The sequence below is a fragment of the Lissotriton helveticus genome, chromosome 4_1 (assembly GCF_964261635.1).
Source record: "Lissotriton helveticus chromosome 4_1, aLisHel1.1, whole genome shotgun sequence".
NCBI classification, from domain to species: Eukaryota; Metazoa; Chordata; class Amphibia; order Caudata; family Salamandridae; genus Lissotriton; species Lissotriton helveticus.
In genome coordinates, this window is record NC_136063.1 from 831,940,777 (window position 1) to 831,960,175 (window position 19,399).

Below are 19,399 nucleotides of genomic sequence, written 5' to 3' on the forward strand. Positions count from 1 at the left end.
CTGGTGGCTGTGATCATGGTTCCGTTTACCTCTGTCACTGTCCACGGATCCAGCTCAAAAGGCATTCGGAATTTCCCTCCGGGGTGGCGGTCCTTTACCAGAACCCTGCTCCCGACTTGAAACGGCCTGTCCATTGCTCGTCTTCGTCGGGACGCTTCCTGATTGGTTTTGGTGCGCTGTTCCATGGACCGGTTCTGTGGGGGTGTGGCCTGTTCCCATGCCGGGTGGTGTGGGATGGTATCTGCCACGACTCTATTGAAGGAAAGTCGGCTTGGGGAGACTCCTGTAGTACAGTGGGGGGTCAAACGGTATTCTCTGAGGAACTGGTAGATTGCTAGCTCCAGACATTGGCCGTCAACAACCGCAATTTGTATAGTTTTGTTCAAAGTCCTCATTAGGCGCTCGACCTCTCCATTGGCCTGGGGCCACCGGGGGGTGATCCGTCGGTGCTTGATACCATGGCTTTGGAGGTATTCCGTGAATTCATTGCCGTTAAAGGGGGGTCCGTTGTCGGTGCGGACCTCGCTCACGAGCCCATGGGTGGCCAGTATCTTCTCAAATTTAGGTATGACTTCCCACGTAGCCGTCGACGACACAATCTCCACTTCTGGGTAGCGGGAGAAGTCATCCACCACTACAAGCATGTACTTGCCTCCCGGGAGGCTGCCGAAGTCCGCGCTCACTCGCACCCACGGGGATGTGGGGCCATCTTCGGTCACGATTGGCGCCGGAGGGTTTGGGAGGCTCGTCGCTAGACACACTGGGCACCGGTGGATCACTTCCTCAACTGCTTTATCTAACCCCGGAAACCACACCTTGCTCCGGAGCCTGTTCTTGGACTTGACAATTCCTTGGTGTGATCCGTGTGCTAGGACCGCGGCCTGCTGGGTCAACCTGCTGGGAAGTACTAGGCGAGGGCCTCGCAGGAGGCACCCTTCTGTAGATACGGACAGTTCGTGCCGGACTTGAAATAACGCCTTCAGGATGGTTTGGGCCTCAGGCGTGCGGAACGAAGCTGGGCTCTGGAGTGTTTTCCAGTCACCGCTCTCTATGGCCTGGATCGCGATCTGGAGGCAATCGTCTTCCTTGGTGGCACGTGACACCTCGTCCAGGGACATGGGGCGAGGTCTTGACCTCTCGATGATCAGTCGGACATACTCCTCGGTGTCTGCTGCTTCGGCTGCTTCGGCATCCGAGACGGGTCGGGCGTGCCTCGACAGATAGTCCGCCGGGTTGCGCGAGCCAGGCTGGTACTCCACTGTGAACTGAAACTCCTGCAGCTGCAGCACCCACTTCTCGATCCGTGGGGGAGGGCGAGAGGAGGAGCCTTGGAATAGTGGTATCAGGGGCTTGTGATCAGTGACCACTGAGAACGGGTGTCCATAGAGGTAGATATGAAAGTGGCGGCACCCCCACAGAATTGCAATGGCCTCCCGCTCGATCTGGGAGTAGCGTTGTTCAGTGGGTGTGAGGGTGCGGCTGGCGTATGCAACGGGGGCCCACTCTCCGCCTTGCTGACGCTGTGATAGGACGGCACCCAGGCCAGTGGGGCTGGCATCTACAAGCAGCTGTGATTCGTTTTGAGGGTTGAAATACACTAGCGTGGTGTCGGCTGAGAGAGCCGCTTTCGTGTTCTCAAACGACTCCTGTTGTTCCGGACCCCAGATCCAAGCGGTATTTGATTTTGTGAGATTCCTTAGCGGTCCCGTGAGATCGGACAGGTCCTGGATGAAACGCCCGCAGTAGGTCACCATGCCTAAGAAACTGCGGACTGCGGTCACTGAGGTGGGGGCGGGTGCGTCGTGGATGTCTCGGACCTTTTCTGGGTCTGGGCCTACCCCTTGGTCGGAGAACTTGTACCCGAAGAAGCTTATGTCTCTTCGCAGGAACTCGCACTTGTCTTTGTGAAGAGTCAACCCTCTCTCCTTGAGGCGATCGAACACTGCGTGGACGCGCCGGATGTGTTCCTCCAGCGTCGGGGCATGCACCAGGATGTCGTCACTCACGTTGAGTACCCCGACGAGACCTTGAAGGATATTGTGTATAATGTTCTGAAACACTTCGGCGGCGCTTGAGATGCCGAAATTGAGCCTCGTGTACCTCCACAGGCCAGCATGTGTCGAGAATGTGGTGATGGGGCGTGAGTCTGGGTGGAGCGGAATCTGGTGGTACCCGGATCTTAGGTCCATTTTGGAGAACCACTTGGACCCTGCGAGTTCTCCGATGATGTCGTCAATGGTGGGCGTTAGGTGGCGTTCCCTCTTAATGGCCAGGTTGGGAATACGCATGTCCACACATATCCGTACCGCGTCGGGCTGCTTAGGTTTTTTCGCCACTACGATGGGGGACACCCACGGGGTGGGCCCGGTCACACGTTCGATGATTCCTGCTTGTTCCAGCATTCTCAACTCGGCTTCTACCTTGGGCCGGAGGTGGAATGCTATCCGCCGGTGTCGCAGAGCCACTGGGGCTACAGATTGGTCAATGTGGAGCTGGACAGGGGGTCCACGGAGGCATCCGATGCCCTCAAACAGTGAGGAGTGTTCAGTGACTAGATTGTCCAGGCTTTGAGCTTGTACGGTCAGGGCGAAATGTATAAGTCCAAGTTCACGGGCCGTCTTGCAACCGAGGAGGAACCCTGACCCCTCTTGGGACACATAGACTTTTGCTTGCAGCTGCCGGGTGTCATGTGAAATGGTGGTTCTGAATACTCCGCACAGGCGTAGGGGCCGCCGAGTTCCGTAGGCAAACACTTGCACTCTGGTGGGGTGGAGTGCGGGAGCGTCCGTTAGGTCCTGGTATACACTGGCAGCCATGAGGTTTATCGTCGCCCCGGTGTCGATGAGAGCTCGGGTGGCCTGGTCGTGGACTTGGACTGTGCACATCGGCTCGGACGAGGAAGCAGCCGTCAGGGAGTTGAGCATGCGCACCACGTGGACAGATGCGGCGTCCTCGTCGTCGTCGTCCATGTCACTGCCGGGTGACGTATCCGGGAGTGGCGCCACCTGCCGCGCTCTCCTGGGTGGGCCGCTGGGCTTCTTCCGTTGGGACGACAGACAGACACTGGCAAAGTGGTTGGCTTTGCCGCATGCACTGCAGATTTTCCCTTGAGCTGGGCAGGCTCCTTTGTGCGGAGTGGTACCCCCACACCACATGCAGTTTCGATCCCGGGTAGACTGGGAGTGCTGGGGCTGGGGGGTCCTCTGCGGCCTGGACCGGCTATCTGGACGTTGCGTCCGGACAGCGCACACTGGTTCTTGCTTGATCTTGACGGCTGGGCCCGGCTCCATGTGGGCCGCCCGGGCTTTGGAGAGCTCCTTGGACCGTCCTAAGGCGAGTATTTCTCGCATAGGCATGGCGTCTGTTTCGAGGACTCTCTCTCTCAGTTTCAGAGATGCGCACCCCTGAATGAACTGTGCGCGAATTTCGTCTTCCGCGTCTGGGAGTGTACACGTGCTCGCCAATTTCTTGAGGCGCGCGTAGAACACATCAACTGACTCCTCAGGGAGTTGGCGCGCCTGTCGGAGCAGGAAACGTTCGTAGTCTGCGCTGGTGAAAGGTTCGAAATACTTGGTGATAGCATCTCGCAGGGTGGCGTATGTGAGGGGCGGATCGCCTTCAGTGACCTCCTTGGAGATGTCGTGGATTTCCTCCCCACCTAGGTGTAGGAGCATCGCCCTGCGTCTTTCCGCTGCGACCTCCGCCGCAATAAAGTAGGTCTCCAGACGTTCTATCCACTTCTTCCACCGAGAAGCCTGGGAGGGTGGCGTGCCGGTGACAGAAAAGGGCTCCAGGGGGGGCACAGTGGCCATGCTGGCAGCTGGAAGGAGGAAAGGGATACACCCCTAGCACTCTGTAGGCAGAAACAGGTCCCTCAGGGTCGCCCAGGCCCAACAGGAAGAAAGAGGCACTTCCGGCGAACACACAGGCCTCACTCCGCCAGATGCGTGAGGAATGGCACCCTCCCGTTCCCGCCGATACGCGAGAAGCGTGAGATATGGCAGCCGTCGGAACTGCGCATGCGCGGGAGTTCCGGGATGACGGGCAGGCTGGCGGCCGGCAGGGAGCGGGCCGCGGGCCTCCGGGCGGCAGGACAGAGCTGGAGGCAGGGCACAGGGGCAGCCGTGAGGTGCGGCAGGCAGCAGCCCGTACCTGGAGGAGGCCACGTGGGCGGGTCGGACAGCGGCACAGGCAGCCGGAAGGCCGGACGTCGCGCCGGAGGCAGGCGGGGCACTCGGGAACTCCGCTGGGGCACAGGCGGGCCAGGTGAGGACGGGAGACGCGGACCAAGCTGCTGGGCGGCCTCGGCAGACAGGGAGGCGCGCCGCCGACAGGATGCGCGCTGCGGGGCAGCGGGCCAGGCGTGGGTGACCGACAGGGTCACGGGTTCGATGATGCACGCGATGAGCGGGGGGCAGACCCCCTCGTCGCCAATGTAGTGTCCCGGTGTAGGCCTGAACAATGGAGACACTGGGACACGTGGAGTTGTGGTGGTGGCTAGTTACTCACTGACCACGCCCAGGGCTCTGGGCTATTTATTCATGAGGGGAGCGCAACGGCGCTCACGTTAGGGGCAAACCAAAGACCCTGCACGTCCCAGGGGGGAATGCACAGGAACAAGTGGGAGGGGGCGTGTGCTGCAGTGGTACGCCCCGCTGCAGCAACACTACAACAATGACGAGTGATGTTAAGTCATGAAAATTGTAGGCAACAGACGTGACGTCACATCAATTTACCCCCCACACCACCCCCCAAATTAAATCACAGAGTCGATCGAATGCTCCCCCCCCTCAGCCCCTCATCGGCCTCCTATTTGCTAATGAAGGGCTAGGAAAATAAAGAAAGTAATCAGCCTTCCTCGAGTCATGTTTCCTTTCAGTTGCTGTAACTTCCTTTCGAAATCTTGTAGCAGGATTATTAATAATAATAGTGGCAGTGCCAAGGGTAGCAACTGGTGACCCGGCTGTCTCTACTTTATGTCAATGCTGGTCACAGACAACATTCCATGATGTGGGAGCTCGCGCAGCTTTTACCTTACAGCGGAATGAGTTCCACTCAGGTCACTTTGGGTGTGTTTGCTACAAAAGCATTTGGCCTTTAAGGCAAAGGGCGTGCTAGCTCCGGTAGGTGATAAAAAAATGATCGTATTTTTCTTCTTTATTTGTATTCTCCTAAACTCAATTAAAACATATCCCACTGCTTGGTAAAGTCTGTTTTCCATGTCCATAGTCCTTGATGTCCAGTCTCCAAGGAAGCATTAATCATATTATTTTTAGTTCGGCCTCGTTATTCGTTACACGGGGATATTTCAAAAGGCCTAATTCATGCTGAATCATGGAATGCTGGGTCGGCCAAATGACGCAGAATATGTCTTGTAAACTCATAAAGGACAGGCATGCTCAGACGTCGATTAGTCACGAGCGGTTGCTGCGCGAGGCACAGCCACACCGACCTTGGGATGGGCTTCCTGTCAGACAAAAATGAAGACGTTCAAGTTTGTATTCTGCCGCGAGTCCAACCCTGCAGAGGCTGTTTCTTCGCTTCGAGGACTGCAGATGACGCAACTGGAAGATCTTAAAAACCCCAAGTTGTGCCAGTGAGCCCTGTAGCAATAAAGCATCTAATGGGGACATGAAAGCTCACACCCTCGCCACTTCTTTGCCTACATCTCCCGGGGCATTACATTCTTTTCTCAACGTCAAGCGCATTCCAGTGAAGAGAGCTGTGGGCAGGGCCGGGTGGGTAGAAGCCTCTCTCACAACTGCTTCCTCAGGCAGATGATGAATGTCAAAGCACTGAAGAGCAACCATGGGTAATCACAGCATGCAGGACGGCCCCAACAAAGCAAGAGAAGCCAGGCATGGAGAGGAAGGGAGATGACGGCATTTACCGAGGTTGTGACCCAGCTCGATGTGTGTGGTAATACAACAGCTTGCAAAAACCAACATGCGGTGGCTTGACAATTCAATACCGCCCACGCCATGCTGAATGAGGTTCAATGGTTGTATTGTTCAGCGGTGAGGATAGCAAACTCTGGAGGGACGTTAGGAAGCAGTACGCATGTATGGATAGACTTTGAACCTAGAGATAGGCATCCACTAGGACAACTTCACGTGTACAATTACAGCACTAAATACTCAAGGCTTGGATAAAAGATCTTTCAACTGGAGGTTAAGTTATCAGGACAGATGATGCAGATAAATATAATGTGCATCGCAAAATATATGCAGTAGATCCCTACAGAAACATTCAATGGCTTGAGAGTTAGACCCACACTATATCGGAAGCAGCCTAGAGAAATAAATAAATACATAGACTAAACTTCTGATAGAGACAATGGACATCATTTCATGCCTTACCCATAAAAGAATTTAACAAAATGCAGTACAGCAGAGAAAAGGCATATAGTACTGCTATCAGTAGCAACGCACAAGATTTTTAACATGCTGAACCACCAAGATTTTCTTACAACCCCTCCCATCCTCCACTTTCTTCATTTTACCCTCAAAAAAGTTGTGGCTACCAAGACAATATCTTCACACTAGCACACTCGACTTTCCAACAAAAATGTAACCTTTAGTTTCAATCTGTAAAGCTCTCAAGTTTTCAATGCACCTAATCTGCGCTCATCACAAGTGTATTTTAAGTCTTAATACACTCATTAAAAATGCATAAGAAGTGCAAATCAATCACCTCTAAACCAGCACCAATACTCTTGTAAAACACTTCATTTATCCATACCTGGATCGTACCCCTCCATTTCGACAAAAACTCCAAACTACGCTTTTATGCAAAAACCATGGAGCAAATATTCACAGAAGAGGTGCATGCCCACCCAGAAACATACTTTTTTTTCTGAAATATTAAACAATCATCCTTCAATTCCCATCACGGGACAGAATCGGCCATTACGTTTACTGGCACTCAAGTTGCATAATCATCACAATACTTTTAGGCCTATCATCAACTTCAATACAGTGATTTGGGACACAGTTTCAATGAGAGGCTTTCTGGTTACAAAGCAATACCTAAAAATGGATAGTGAATGATTATTTAAGCGCTAGCTGAGATCAGGGAATGTCTGCATTTAACAGATAAAATAATATGTAAACTGGCAGATGTCAATTCCCAATAGAAAGGGGTTTAAGTCTGCTTTCATATTACCCTGCCTTTTTTTTAAATCATTTTAAAGACTGATCACTATTAATCCCTCATCATCCCCCCGGACACACAGAGTAAAAAACAATTTGTATCTGCCACACTTTATTCTGGCAGTGTACTACATACATGAAAACAAAACAGAGAGCCCAGTTGTCCTAGAGCCTTGAGTTACTGTAGGACTGAACTCGTTCAATGTTGTAAAATTTGAAAAGCTTAATTTTTGATTTCACATTACAACTACTTTTGACAAAAATCAGCTGTGCAAAAACCTATCACAAGCAACAAAGGCTGATGTTAATTGTGCATTTTACTGCTTGATTATTTTAGAGCGTAATGCAAAGGAGGCCTACATTTTAACTAAAATATGTGCATAATTCCAATCTATTGACACAAATACATTCACAAGGAAGCTAAGGCATGTTGTACTACATATACTGTACTATCTTATCTAAAAATTATCACCAACTAAACTGTACCAATAATTGTTCTGCACCTAGAGGTAGATTCTTCAGTGTGTGAGGCGTAGGCAAAATAAGAGAAACATAAAAACAACCATACCATCAAAGTGATGTGCAATAAAAGTTACAAGTGTAGTATTTAAGGCGGGTTAGATTAAAACCTACAGTGCCATCAGATTGAAAGATCACTGAGGGGGTTGGAGACATACCCTGTTCATGGTGCCCTTCGGGAATGGCTTTCTTACCGGCTTGTGCATGGCACCCACTATTGCTGCCTTACAGGAGAGTCCATTCAGACCTATGGTGCAATCCTATTACAACATGAACACAAGCCCGTTGTGATATCACCCTCATCAGACATTCCCTCCCCTCTTTCAGCCATATATATTTCTCTCCTACATTCAAGCAGTGAGGCCTCGATTTTAACATTTTACATTCGCTTAAAATTTCAACTTCTATAGTTGTGGTTTTCCTTTATAAATCATCACTTTATTTCTTTGCAGTGCTTTCTGAAACCAGATCAATGCGAGCCTAAACCCAGAAGACATTATATGGGAAGGTCTGAGAAGGTCTTAATTCATGACACCCTGCAATTGACTACCCAAGACACAGAGAGATACAGGTGCTGTTAGCCATAATCTAATTACATAGCTATTAAAAAGTCTTAGTTTAAGGGCCAACCGGGCCTCTCCTGTTGAAACAACCCCACTGGTGAGCAGCATTTAGAGGGCGGCTGAGACTAAAGAGTATCCACTGTCACAACAGAATACCAAAATTCAAATGTCACACTCATCATCAGATTCCACTGAAATGGCACAATGAACAGGTTCTAAAATTCAAAACTGAAATTGGGCCCGTAATCCTTTGAGTCACTAAAAATTAGAATCGCCCACCAATACTCAATGTTCCCATGCATTATTAACAACATTATCATGATTACTACACTTAGGTCATGCAAGGTCAAGGTTTTTGCATTAGGAAAAGTATAAAGCAAATTACAAAGAAGGAAATTATCGAGAAAATGTCTTACCTCTGTCTCTGTGCAGAGCGGATGTTCAGATTTGCCTACATGGAAAAAAAAGAGACTCTTTAGATCCTAGATCTTCACAAAAACAAAGGACATAAGGCAGATTTAGCAAAGTTTTACTTCAGGGAGTGTGCTTGTGTGTGGAAAATACTTTCCTTACAAGAGAACATGAAATGAAGCTCTCATTTCAGAGAGAAGCTCGCCTGAGAGTCCATATTCCCAGGCCAAAATGGTCTGGGACTCTATGATGTTAACTGCAATACTTGCACCATCCTTAGTGTGCTTTAGGTTTAAAAACAACGCATACGGTCATCAAGAACTAACAGAGCATGGTAACTTCTTCGCAGTGCCAGGTATGGTTCAGAGTACACGCCTTCTCTATAAACGAGACTGGTTATTTAAAAAAAAGATTGTACAGCCATTGAACCATTTAATTTTTGGTTTTCAGGTGCGCCAGTTGGTGACGGTACTGTAGCTTAAAATACACAACTATTACCTTTATAAAACAGGGCGGATTGTTCCTGCTCCAATACACATTGTAATGTTTCTTCACTAAATGAGTCCCGTTGTAACCTCAGTGCCTAAAAGCCAGAGATGTTGGCTACTGAGACCTTATGAAAGACAGCAACCAAACTTCAACTCAGACCACACCTGTGCCCAGTTTAAACAAATATTGGTAAAGCAAGAAGGTCTGACTCGAAGGCTCTAAAATATGGAAACAGCATTTGTATATGCCCACATTTGCACATATTTTTATTGGCTACCTAGTTAAAGCCAGACCTAATCGCATCGTTAAAGAGTTTTTGGTGTGAAAACAGACAGGCGAGAACAATGGATAAGACACGAATGGAGAACACAACGGGAACATTTATAAGGTGAAAAAAAAATGGAAATAAACATATCTGGAAAGTCAATAGCACAAACTTAAGAGGAGAAAAAACTATGGAAAAAGCAGACAGGGAAAACACACGCATTTCGACTAAAAGATTTTATAAAAGCCAGCTCTAGTGAACAAGCATTTGCAATGCAATAGGTCTCGCATTATTTAAGTTTGAGCTATTAGCATTGTAAATGGCAATTGTTTTTTGCTTTGTGCTATAGTTTTTTTTTTTACATAAAAAGCTACATATAAAATATGTTTTATTAAAGTTATTTATGCAGTATCTAAATTTTGTTTGCATAAAAGAGTATCTGTCTGTCTTTGCTTTATTTTTTTTATATCTGTACATGTCTGAATTAGCTCATATGTGCGTGAGTGCTTGTGCGGTCATATATGTAACAGTAATGAATGTAACTGCATGAACGTGTGGGTTTGTGCTTGTGTGTGTGCGCGTATTGGGGTAACTGTGCATGGTGTGGATTGCATGTTAGCATGTAACCAACTGATTTTGGCCTTAGAAGTTCACATGCCCACAATTACAGATTTCACTCACTGGATCAGGCTGAAATCCTGAGCCAACTGAAACGCCCACCAGTAAGCTGTAACACAAAGACAAAAGACCCACGGGCATTTGAAGTTCCACATGTTTTCAGGAGTCAGCAGCCAATTTAAAACACATTTATGCAAATATGCAAAGAAAACTTCCAATCCTGCATCTGAACTTCAGTAGCACGAACAGGAAGGAGAAGCCAGACAGGACCTGCAGTGTTTAAGAAAGAAAAGTCTGAAAGTAACGGGGGGAGTGGGTGGGGTGCAAATGAATGCTGAAATAAACAATAGAGGAAAATCAGGAAATGTACTTGCTGCTCCAGAATTGAATGCAGTCATCTGTAAATGAAAAGCAATATTAAACACTATTGCATACTGGATCATCGGCAATGCATTGTGATTGGCTAGAATGTCAATTTATACGTATCTGAGGCTTTCGACACACAACAAATCAAGTGTAACACCTGCCTCGATTTTGAGGAAAGTTACTGTGTATGAAAAACTGACACTTGCAAAAAAGCTAATCCTGAAATGATACCACTGACTGACTGCACTGGACTCTACGAAAGAACTGACAGTGGTAACATAACGTTTTATAAAACTTAAGAATTCATACATATTTGTGTGCATTCATCAGAAGTTATTTCATATAGGTCCCGACTGCCACAGCTTGTGCGCAGTAAAAATTCAACAGTCTAGAAAACAAAACCCATAAAAGGTAAAACTGCATTATATTGTATTTGTTTTTTGTAAAGGTGTATATAATATATATATATATATTTTTTTTTTTAAAGAGCCTTGTATGCTATAATGTATATGGGACAAACCATGTTGGGTTTTTATCAGGTGGAAGGGTTTATTTTCCATGGGGCAGGGATGGCAAGCACTTTGGTCGAGTACATTAGATCCTGTATACCTGACCCTTATGATCCAGGCTAGACTATAAATCAGTACACTCACCATCTCTAGAGGCAATAACAATGTTGTGTGTAGACTGCAACTTAACGAATAATAAACATACAAAATATGTAAACCTCAGTACAACAGCAGCTGTCATTTAAAATCAGTGCTCATTCACACTTGTGGTAATCAGCTCAGAAATGAAGAGTTGCAATTTATCATGGCATTAAATTAATGCCAAATGCCGTACTGTACCATGAATACAGATTACTACCGGCTATCCGCGGTGCCAAACAAGGGAACCACTTTTTTTTACTGCAGACATGCAGCAGTGCCTCAACCCACTGAGCAATTTCACGGGTGGGTTGTGTCTGATGATCTGTGGTTACGGCAGGGTTAATATTACACGGCACAGCAGCTCGGAATGTATCAACCTGGGGAGGATGAAAGCTTCCTCTGGCGAGGCAAACCTTGTGCGGCAGGCACACGAACCCACCGAACTATCCTGCTGGCAGTGTCAGTAAATGGCTGCCACGTGCGCTACGCACTTGTGACTTGGACAGACTTTCTGCTTTTACACAAGTCTGGCGGCCTGGGGGCTGCGTCCCGGAGAGTGGGGGCAGAAGAGGAGTGTGGGGGCGGGGGCACGAACACAGGCACCCCCCACAGGATTAACGCACCCCGCCTGAATGTAGCAGCTCACACAGATGGCATTCATTATCCGTCTATCAACCCACTCACGAGACCGAGAACTTGTGCTCCGTGAATTTCTTGGACCCGGGATCGAGAAGGATCGACAAGGCCATTCGCTGCTGTTAGTCTGCTATCCCACATGACCGCCCTTTACCACCAGGTTCTTAAATGGAAGTTAGACCGATTGCCTTCTCTGCAGCGTTTCGCAAAGGGAATAGATCAGTCAGCAAGCGAGTTGTAACAAGCTGCATGTGAATACAACAAGCACTGCCATGGTGATAAACATCAAAAAGCACCAAATACTCACAATCGAGGAACTTACATTTCAGGATGGCACAGTGTTTAATTTCCTGCTTACAAGAACAAGTAAATGAGATATCTGATGTTCTCACATTCAATAATGTGACATTATTACAGGGGGTTAGGCACACCGTAACAGACTGCTATTGCAACACATAAACCCACTGAAAACCCTCACCCACCCTCCGTATCCCCGCCGAAAAACCTACATCCAGGCACTAAAGTGAGCGTGGGTGTCCTCAACTTGGGAGGGGGGAGGCTATGCGCGCTTAATGTGCGAGTGTAGAGGTAGCATGTGAGTGCAAGGGGCACCAGTACGTGGTGAGTGTGGGGTGTAATTAAATATAATGAAATGAGAACAAACTCCAAGTTGTCGTCCTCCTGCTGGGCTCTCACCTTCCTATACCACGCAAACACCAAACTGCCCATCCCCCTGCTCAAGCCGCCGGCCTCTCCTTGGAACAAGCATGGCGCGTGCTGCAGTCCGCCGCCGGCCTGCGACCAGGAAGTCAGGCAGGCCGGGCGGGACAACCGGAAACAGGAAGTAGGAGGGCGGGAGCCTACCCCGCCTCCCACGGAAGAGCCGCGATTGTTTTGAGCACCGGAGCAGGCAGGAGCCTACCCTGCGCCCCGGTGCCGAAGAAGGAAGGAAGAGTCCTGCTGCCGGTGAGAGCCGAGGAAGCCGGTGAGTGGGGCTTCGCCTTGTTGGGGGGGCATGTGTGTGCGCGCGTGCGGCGGCGGGCTTTGTATGTGTGTGAGCGTGCGTGCGTGTGTGTGTGTATGTGTCTTGGAGTCTGTGTGTATGCGTGTGTGTGTGTGTGTGACTGTGGGGGGTTGCCTGTCTGGGTGCCTGCGTGTAAGTGTAAATGCGTGTGCATGCATGCGCGTTAGCCTAACTTGCTGGGAGTATGGGAGGGAAGTGCACGGCGCAGGACGGAACGTGCGCGTTCGCGCAGCCAAATCCGCCTGCTAAAGCTCGTGACAGTTTTTTGTCCCTCATTCCCCGGCATCGGACAGCTTTAAGTCTCCAGCCCTGGACGCATCCTTCGGATGCGAATTCCAGGGCGAGACCTAAAAAGGAAAAGAAAAAGCATTGTTTTCAGTGTACAAAGCATTATGAAATAAAGTATTTAAATGATTCACCGTGCTTATTAGATATCAAATAATCCCTCCTCCACTGCAAATCAAGAACTTTATAAGAGGCAGAATCTGAATTAGATGTAAACAATCTGACTCAAGCCGCTAACAATATTAACTCACTGCCTCTACTACAGTAAGCGAACCCTTTGTGTCATAAACAACCTACAGCTATTAGAAGCACATTTTAGATGTTCGCTAGAGGTTTCTTAGGTTTTGTTTATCCTCCAAAGCACAATCTTCGCAGATTAACGATTCAAAGCAATCAAACAATTTCTTATTAGGGGTTTGTTGTGCCTCTGACTGCACAATAAGTGCGGATCAAATTGGAAGATGTAAATACTCAGCATTCTGGATGTTCTAGAAAGCGATTAATGAGATTTTTAACAATGGCCAGCTTTGTATTGGACACAGCCCATTGCTAATTATTTTTTTAACGTGCATTTTGTGCTTGGGGAGTCCCAGTAGATTGTGTGCATGCTACTGCCTTCTACAGAAATTTCATACAACTAGGATTTTCCTGCAAGCTTGTTTTTCCAAAATATTTTTGTTTTTACGTACTGATTGCAAAGAACCAAAAGAGTGTGTGCTTTTCTCAAAAATGATCATGCCTTTAGCTAATTTACCAACTTACGGTCAGCTAATTGCCAGGCATGTTGTGAGCTCAGAGGTAAACTTGATTTTAATCTGGTCTGACAAGCGGTTAGGCCAACATCTGTGAACCGATTTGTGGAGATATCACACTGCTTTTTAACAACTCTTTCCTTCACAGGGAGCCTGGAAAGGAGGAGGAAGTGGTCCAGCCTGACGTACTTAGGGAAAGGATCCATACGCAAATCTGGGCTCTCAACATTCTCTTACAAGACTTCCGAGAAGAGCCAGGTACATACAGAACAATCCGACCATATTCGTTGGTCTCTCGCTTAATGGCTAGGGAAAGGCAGAAATTCAAGTAAACAAGTGCTGGAGCCTTAGGACATCTACATTAAGTAAAAGCCGAGCAATTACATATCTCTTCGCTATGAGAACAACACACCTTTACCCACAACCATGTTCAAAAACTCCTCAAAGAAAAATATGTTAAGCTATTTTGTGTTAGGGAGAATAAAATGGATCATTTACTACTGACCAACACTGCCCTCTTACACTTCTTTAAATCTATAAAACTCCCTTCCTCACTTGCCTCCACATTTGCGTAGCTGTGCAAACATATTCAAATAAAGCATAATGCAGAGCTGCCAGTCGCCACAGAACCTCAACTGTCCAATCCCCTAGGTCTGTTATTTTCAAGGGCACAGCGTTCAACTTGGCACATTTACCGCCCAAAATATACACTAGTCTGACTTGATCCTTTGTATCATCAATGAAACCGGAATTAGGCACCACTTTGATGCAGCTGAACTGAATGCATGATATTTTGGAAATTTCTACAGGAAGAACAATTTCACGGAAAAGCCCTCTGATCAGATTTAGGTCAATCCATGCAATTAAATTAGGAATAACAAAGTTAAGCACACACAAGATGCGACACAACTCTCTCACTTTGATCTCGTCTTCCTATTTTCACAGCCTCACTTCCCTTTTCAGCCAGCTGGGATCCCCTTCACTTTTTGCTGCTGCCAATAGGACAGTTAATTATTCATTAATCCGGTCCCTGAGCCTTTTACAAACATTCCATTGCCATTCATCACCACGTCCAGGCCATTAAACCGCTGCCAGCTCCCATGAGTCACACATGGGTATCCTAGCCACTGGGCCTCCTCGCACGTGCTTCCCCAGCCCAGTCCGCTCCAAGTTGGCCTCTCTTGCTTGAGAGTTCAAACACATCAATTGCTTTCCTACCATTTGCTGTGGAACTCACGGCATAGGCAAACTCGTGCAGTTGTTTATAAACATTGAAGCATACAAACAAGTGACAGATGAAATGCCTGAATTATACTCAGTCATTGGAAATTACTCAGGGCAGCATTCCAGTCCATCATTATTTTACACACCATGCCACCTCGGTTTGGACCCAGCCATAGGCAGATCAGTTGTGTCCCTGCTCCAATGAGAACAGTCCAGATCGAACAATCACGCTAGGTCATCCTTGAACTGAAGAAACACAAGCAATCCAAGCTCGGTTTCATCCTTTTTAGGGCTTATCAGTCGGGTATATCCTGGTTCCAGAGGTACAGTGTGCACTCGACCCCGTCTGGGTATACTCAGCCCACTAAGGGCATCACACTGAAACATTCAAAAAGTGATCGGTGCAATGATTGACTTAATCTCAGCCACTGATAACTACTCGGGCCGCATCCCAGTTCAAAATTTTGTTGCACACCATCCCACCATGCCTCTTTGCACGAGTTTCCCCAGCCCCAGTCACAGTCCGCTTCAAGTTGGCCTCCCTTGTTTGAGATGTTTAAACACACCAGTGGCTTTACTATCATTTGCTGTGGTAGTCATGACCTAGGCAAAATTGGGCAGTTATTTAAAAACATGACACTTTCAGAATGTTTATTTTCCAAAACAATGTAGAAAAACTACAAAGTAGAAAACAAAGTAAAAATAAAGCCTGCTATGCTTAGTTCTAGGGATGTTCAAAATGTTTTCCAGGTGCAACTGCAGGGTTCTTATTCTGCTTTCAAATCACAGACTCTTCCTGCCAAGACCTATTTATGAGAAGGCTATTTCAATTATCTAGAAGATATTGATTAATAAAACTCCAGAATCACTAGTGTATCTGTATCTTTTATGCCCACGCTGTTGGGCACTGCTTATGCGGGCAGTAGCGTTCCACATTTTGTGAGAATGTTCTTGAGGTGGCAGTTGATGAGGGACAGAGACAAAAGATGAGGTAACATTTATGGTATTTGCAGCAGCTTTTTCTCTTACTGACTTTAGATCACCGGCTCAATAAATCGTTACAGTGGTAATCATTCTTTGGTCAGGTATTCAGTACAATTACAGGCTATATATAGTTATATCACAAAGATACTACATACTACGTGGCCAATCTCTTTCACAAATAGAAAGTATTTGACAATTATTATAAAGAAAAAAAAAATCTCTATTTATTTTCGAAATTGAAATTATTAGGTTTGTCAACAAAAATGTGAATACAATGGACGTTTACATGTATCCCTAAAGAAACAGAAGACATCTTGCCGAAAAACACATGTTGGCGGTCTCTGATAACATTTAGCAGTTAATTTCTGATAAATTATGTCATTTAAACGGCAATGAACTGCCCTTTTGATAATTTCTGGCTATCAGGTGAATATTAATCGAAACACGAACAATTTAAAAATGTGTAACTTTATAAAAGTGTTTACGACATATACAATTTGATTGTTTTTAAATTGTTCGATCTAAAAAATAAAACAATATTTTTTCATTATATTTGTCAAATACTTTGTATTTGTGTAAGAGATTCCCCATACAGAATGTAGTATCTTTTTGATATAACTATAAGCAGACTATAAACTGTTAGGTTAGTTAAGGGGTTGATCTCTGAAAGGTCACTGGTTACATGTGATACTGTACCTGTATTCCATCTTACTACCTACCTTACTTTATCCGGCAGGTATTTTTATAATGTATAACAAATAAAAAAAGCATTTAAGGATTAAGGGATGGTTAAGGGTTCAGGGTGGTAAGGGAGGGTAGAGATAAAAGGAGGTAAGGGTGTTATTTTTAGGGTTCAGGGAGGTGTCGCGGTAAAGGGAGGCAAGAGTTTTTTGAGTTTGGGGCAGGTAGAGAAAGGGAGGTAAGGACTTTTTAGGGTTCTGGGGAATAGAGGCAAAGGGAGGTAAGGGTTTTTTAGGGTTCAGGGGCAGATAGAGAGGCAAGGGGATTTTAGGATTATGGGATGGGTAAACGGAGGTAAGTGCTTTTTAGAGTTATGAAATGGGTAGAAGTAAAGGGAGGTTAGTGGTTTTAGGGTTCATGGCGGTAAGAGGAAAACTGTGAGTTTAGTGTTTAAGGCCAGGAACAGGTAATGGAAAGTAAGGGATTTACAAGACAAAACAAGGTGGGGAGGTTATCCACAAAACAGAAAAAGAGGGGAAAAGCTGTTTGAACAAAAGTGAGTTACCCTCCTCAAAAAATAAACACGCACACACACCTTGATGGCAGACAGCCACAACCTTTCAGACTCTGCAACATCGCCACTCCTACCACCACCCACCACCCTGCTCTCTCTAAATAAGTGAAATCATTACTAAGTGCCCATCATGGCCGTAATTCCAATTCTGGCACAATTGGAAGTCTGATATCGAAAGACGATCATGATTGTGCAAAATGTCCACAATTTATAGTTTCACCTATTTTGCCAGACAAATCGTAGAGAAATTTGCGTGGAAAAACTGAGCAACATTCACCTTGTAACGAGGGTAAACATGCTCTATTATTAAATTATCATCCAGAGCAAGGCGTGGTACTTGGAATGCAGAGATAATACTGCACCTAGTAAATGCCTCACCCTGCAGTATCATTTAGGCTGTACAGTGTAATCGCCCAAAAACAAGTCCACTCATAATGAGGCCCTTGGAAGTAATGTTGGTCCAGGACAAAATGCTAAGTGTATTTTTGTAACTTCACTTATTAAAATCCACTGACTTCCAGCATCACAAATTCATTCATGGCTCTATGTTAAAGACAACAACTTTCGTTTTTTTCTATTGGCTAATGATCATTATTTTAGTCTTGCATTCATAATGTACACCTAAAATGATCAAAGCAGGCCTGCTTATCAAATATGGAAATTAGTTTTGTCAATAACCTTAAACTTGTAAGGACAAAAAAAAAACACTCCTACACATGGCCAAAACAAGTCAACTTCATTTTACTTACAGGGGAATTAATCAAAATACTCCTCAGCGCGAACTAGAAATGCATTGTAGTACAAGGTTTGCTTCTCTGGAATACGATTGTTACCCAAATGAGGGCCCTTTTATGAGGGCGGTCGACCAACATCCAGGGTTTACAGTCCAACCGCCTTATTACAATGAAGTTTACACTCTCACCGCCATCATTGTAATAAGGCGGTAGGAGTGTAAACTGGCCGTTCTGACCGACTGGCTTCCGGGGGGGCTCAAGGAGCCCGTCAGCCAGTCGGAACCACAATGTAATCCCTTAAGGACAACGTTTCCGCCATCGGGATTACAATGTTGGTTTCAGACAGCCTTTCCAAGCCAGCCTTTCCAACATGGAAAGGCTGTCTGAAAGCAACTTTGGAGGACCCTAGCAGGGCACTCTCGCCTCCATGGCCTACGGTTGTGGGCCTTGGGGGCACCTATGGCACCCCACTGTAAATCCCTGCACAATGTGAGGTCGCATCTTAATAATGTGGTTGGGACCAAGGTTGGTGGGTACCGATTCCGCAGCGATGTCGATCGGAGGCCACTGACTGAGCAGTGGGGTGACGCTCCTCCGCCTTAGCCGAGGAGCGCCACTGCTTCAAGGATTGCTTTGTGTAGCAAATTTCACCGAAATTCTAGTATTTTGGCAAAGGCTGCTCAACAATCCTGTTCACGAGAGCAAAGCAGCCTTGTGTTTTTAGGTATTACCTACGATATGAGTAAAAAATGCAAAATCTGACGCAGAAAGACGGCAGATTGCCTTTGATTACATTGTCTCAGGCGAGGTGATGAGTCGATTGATTTGTTAAACGTTCTCTTGTCCTGTACATCTAGAGTACGGTTATTGATATGTGCCTCAGAAGTACTGCAGCTTCAATTCACAGGTCCTGGAAACATCCATTACAATGCAATTCCTTTACAACACAGCCAATATAACGCAAGTTCCATTACAACGCATGCCATTACAACGCATGCCATTACAGCACATGCCATTACAACACATGCCATTACAACACATGCCATTACAACAGATGCCATTACAACAGATGCCATTACAACAGATGCCATTACAACAGATGCCATTACAACGCATGCCATTACAACGCATGCCATTACAACGCATGCCATTACAACACATGCCATTACAACGCATGCCATTACAACACTGACCAGCAACTTCCCTGAGGTAAGCAACCTGCGTTGTTAGAATAGTAAATTACATTGTAATGGTGCATGCGTTGTACGGCTTGCGTTGTAATAGCATGCGCTGTAATGGAGCTTGCGTTATAAAAACCACGCTGTACAAGCATGCGTTGTAAAAGTTTGCGTTGTAACGACATACATCCCACAGGTCCATATAGAGTGTACCACTTCTGCACTCAGAGGCACACCCCATGTGATGGACTCAACCTTTTCTGCCGCACTGTGGAAGCCCGGATATACTAAAGCT

The 19,399-nt window shown here is 46.5% G+C and overlaps 1 protein-coding gene across 4 annotated transcripts in view; it reads right to left on the reverse strand.

Moving 5' to 3' along the window:
- Window positions 1–19,399, reverse strand: part of SPIRE1 (spire type actin nucleation factor 1) — a 579,327-nt gene that overhangs the window by 534,577 nt on the left and 25,351 nt on the right. For all 4 annotated transcript variants that reach the window (XM_078687482.1, XM_078687481.1, XM_078687480.1 and 1 more), the window contains exon 2: window positions 8,650–8,684. In XM_078687482.1, coding sequence (XP_078543608.1) covers window positions 8,650–8,684 — 35 coding nt within the window. The remainder of the gene's footprint in view (window positions 1–8,649; window positions 8,685–19,399) is intronic.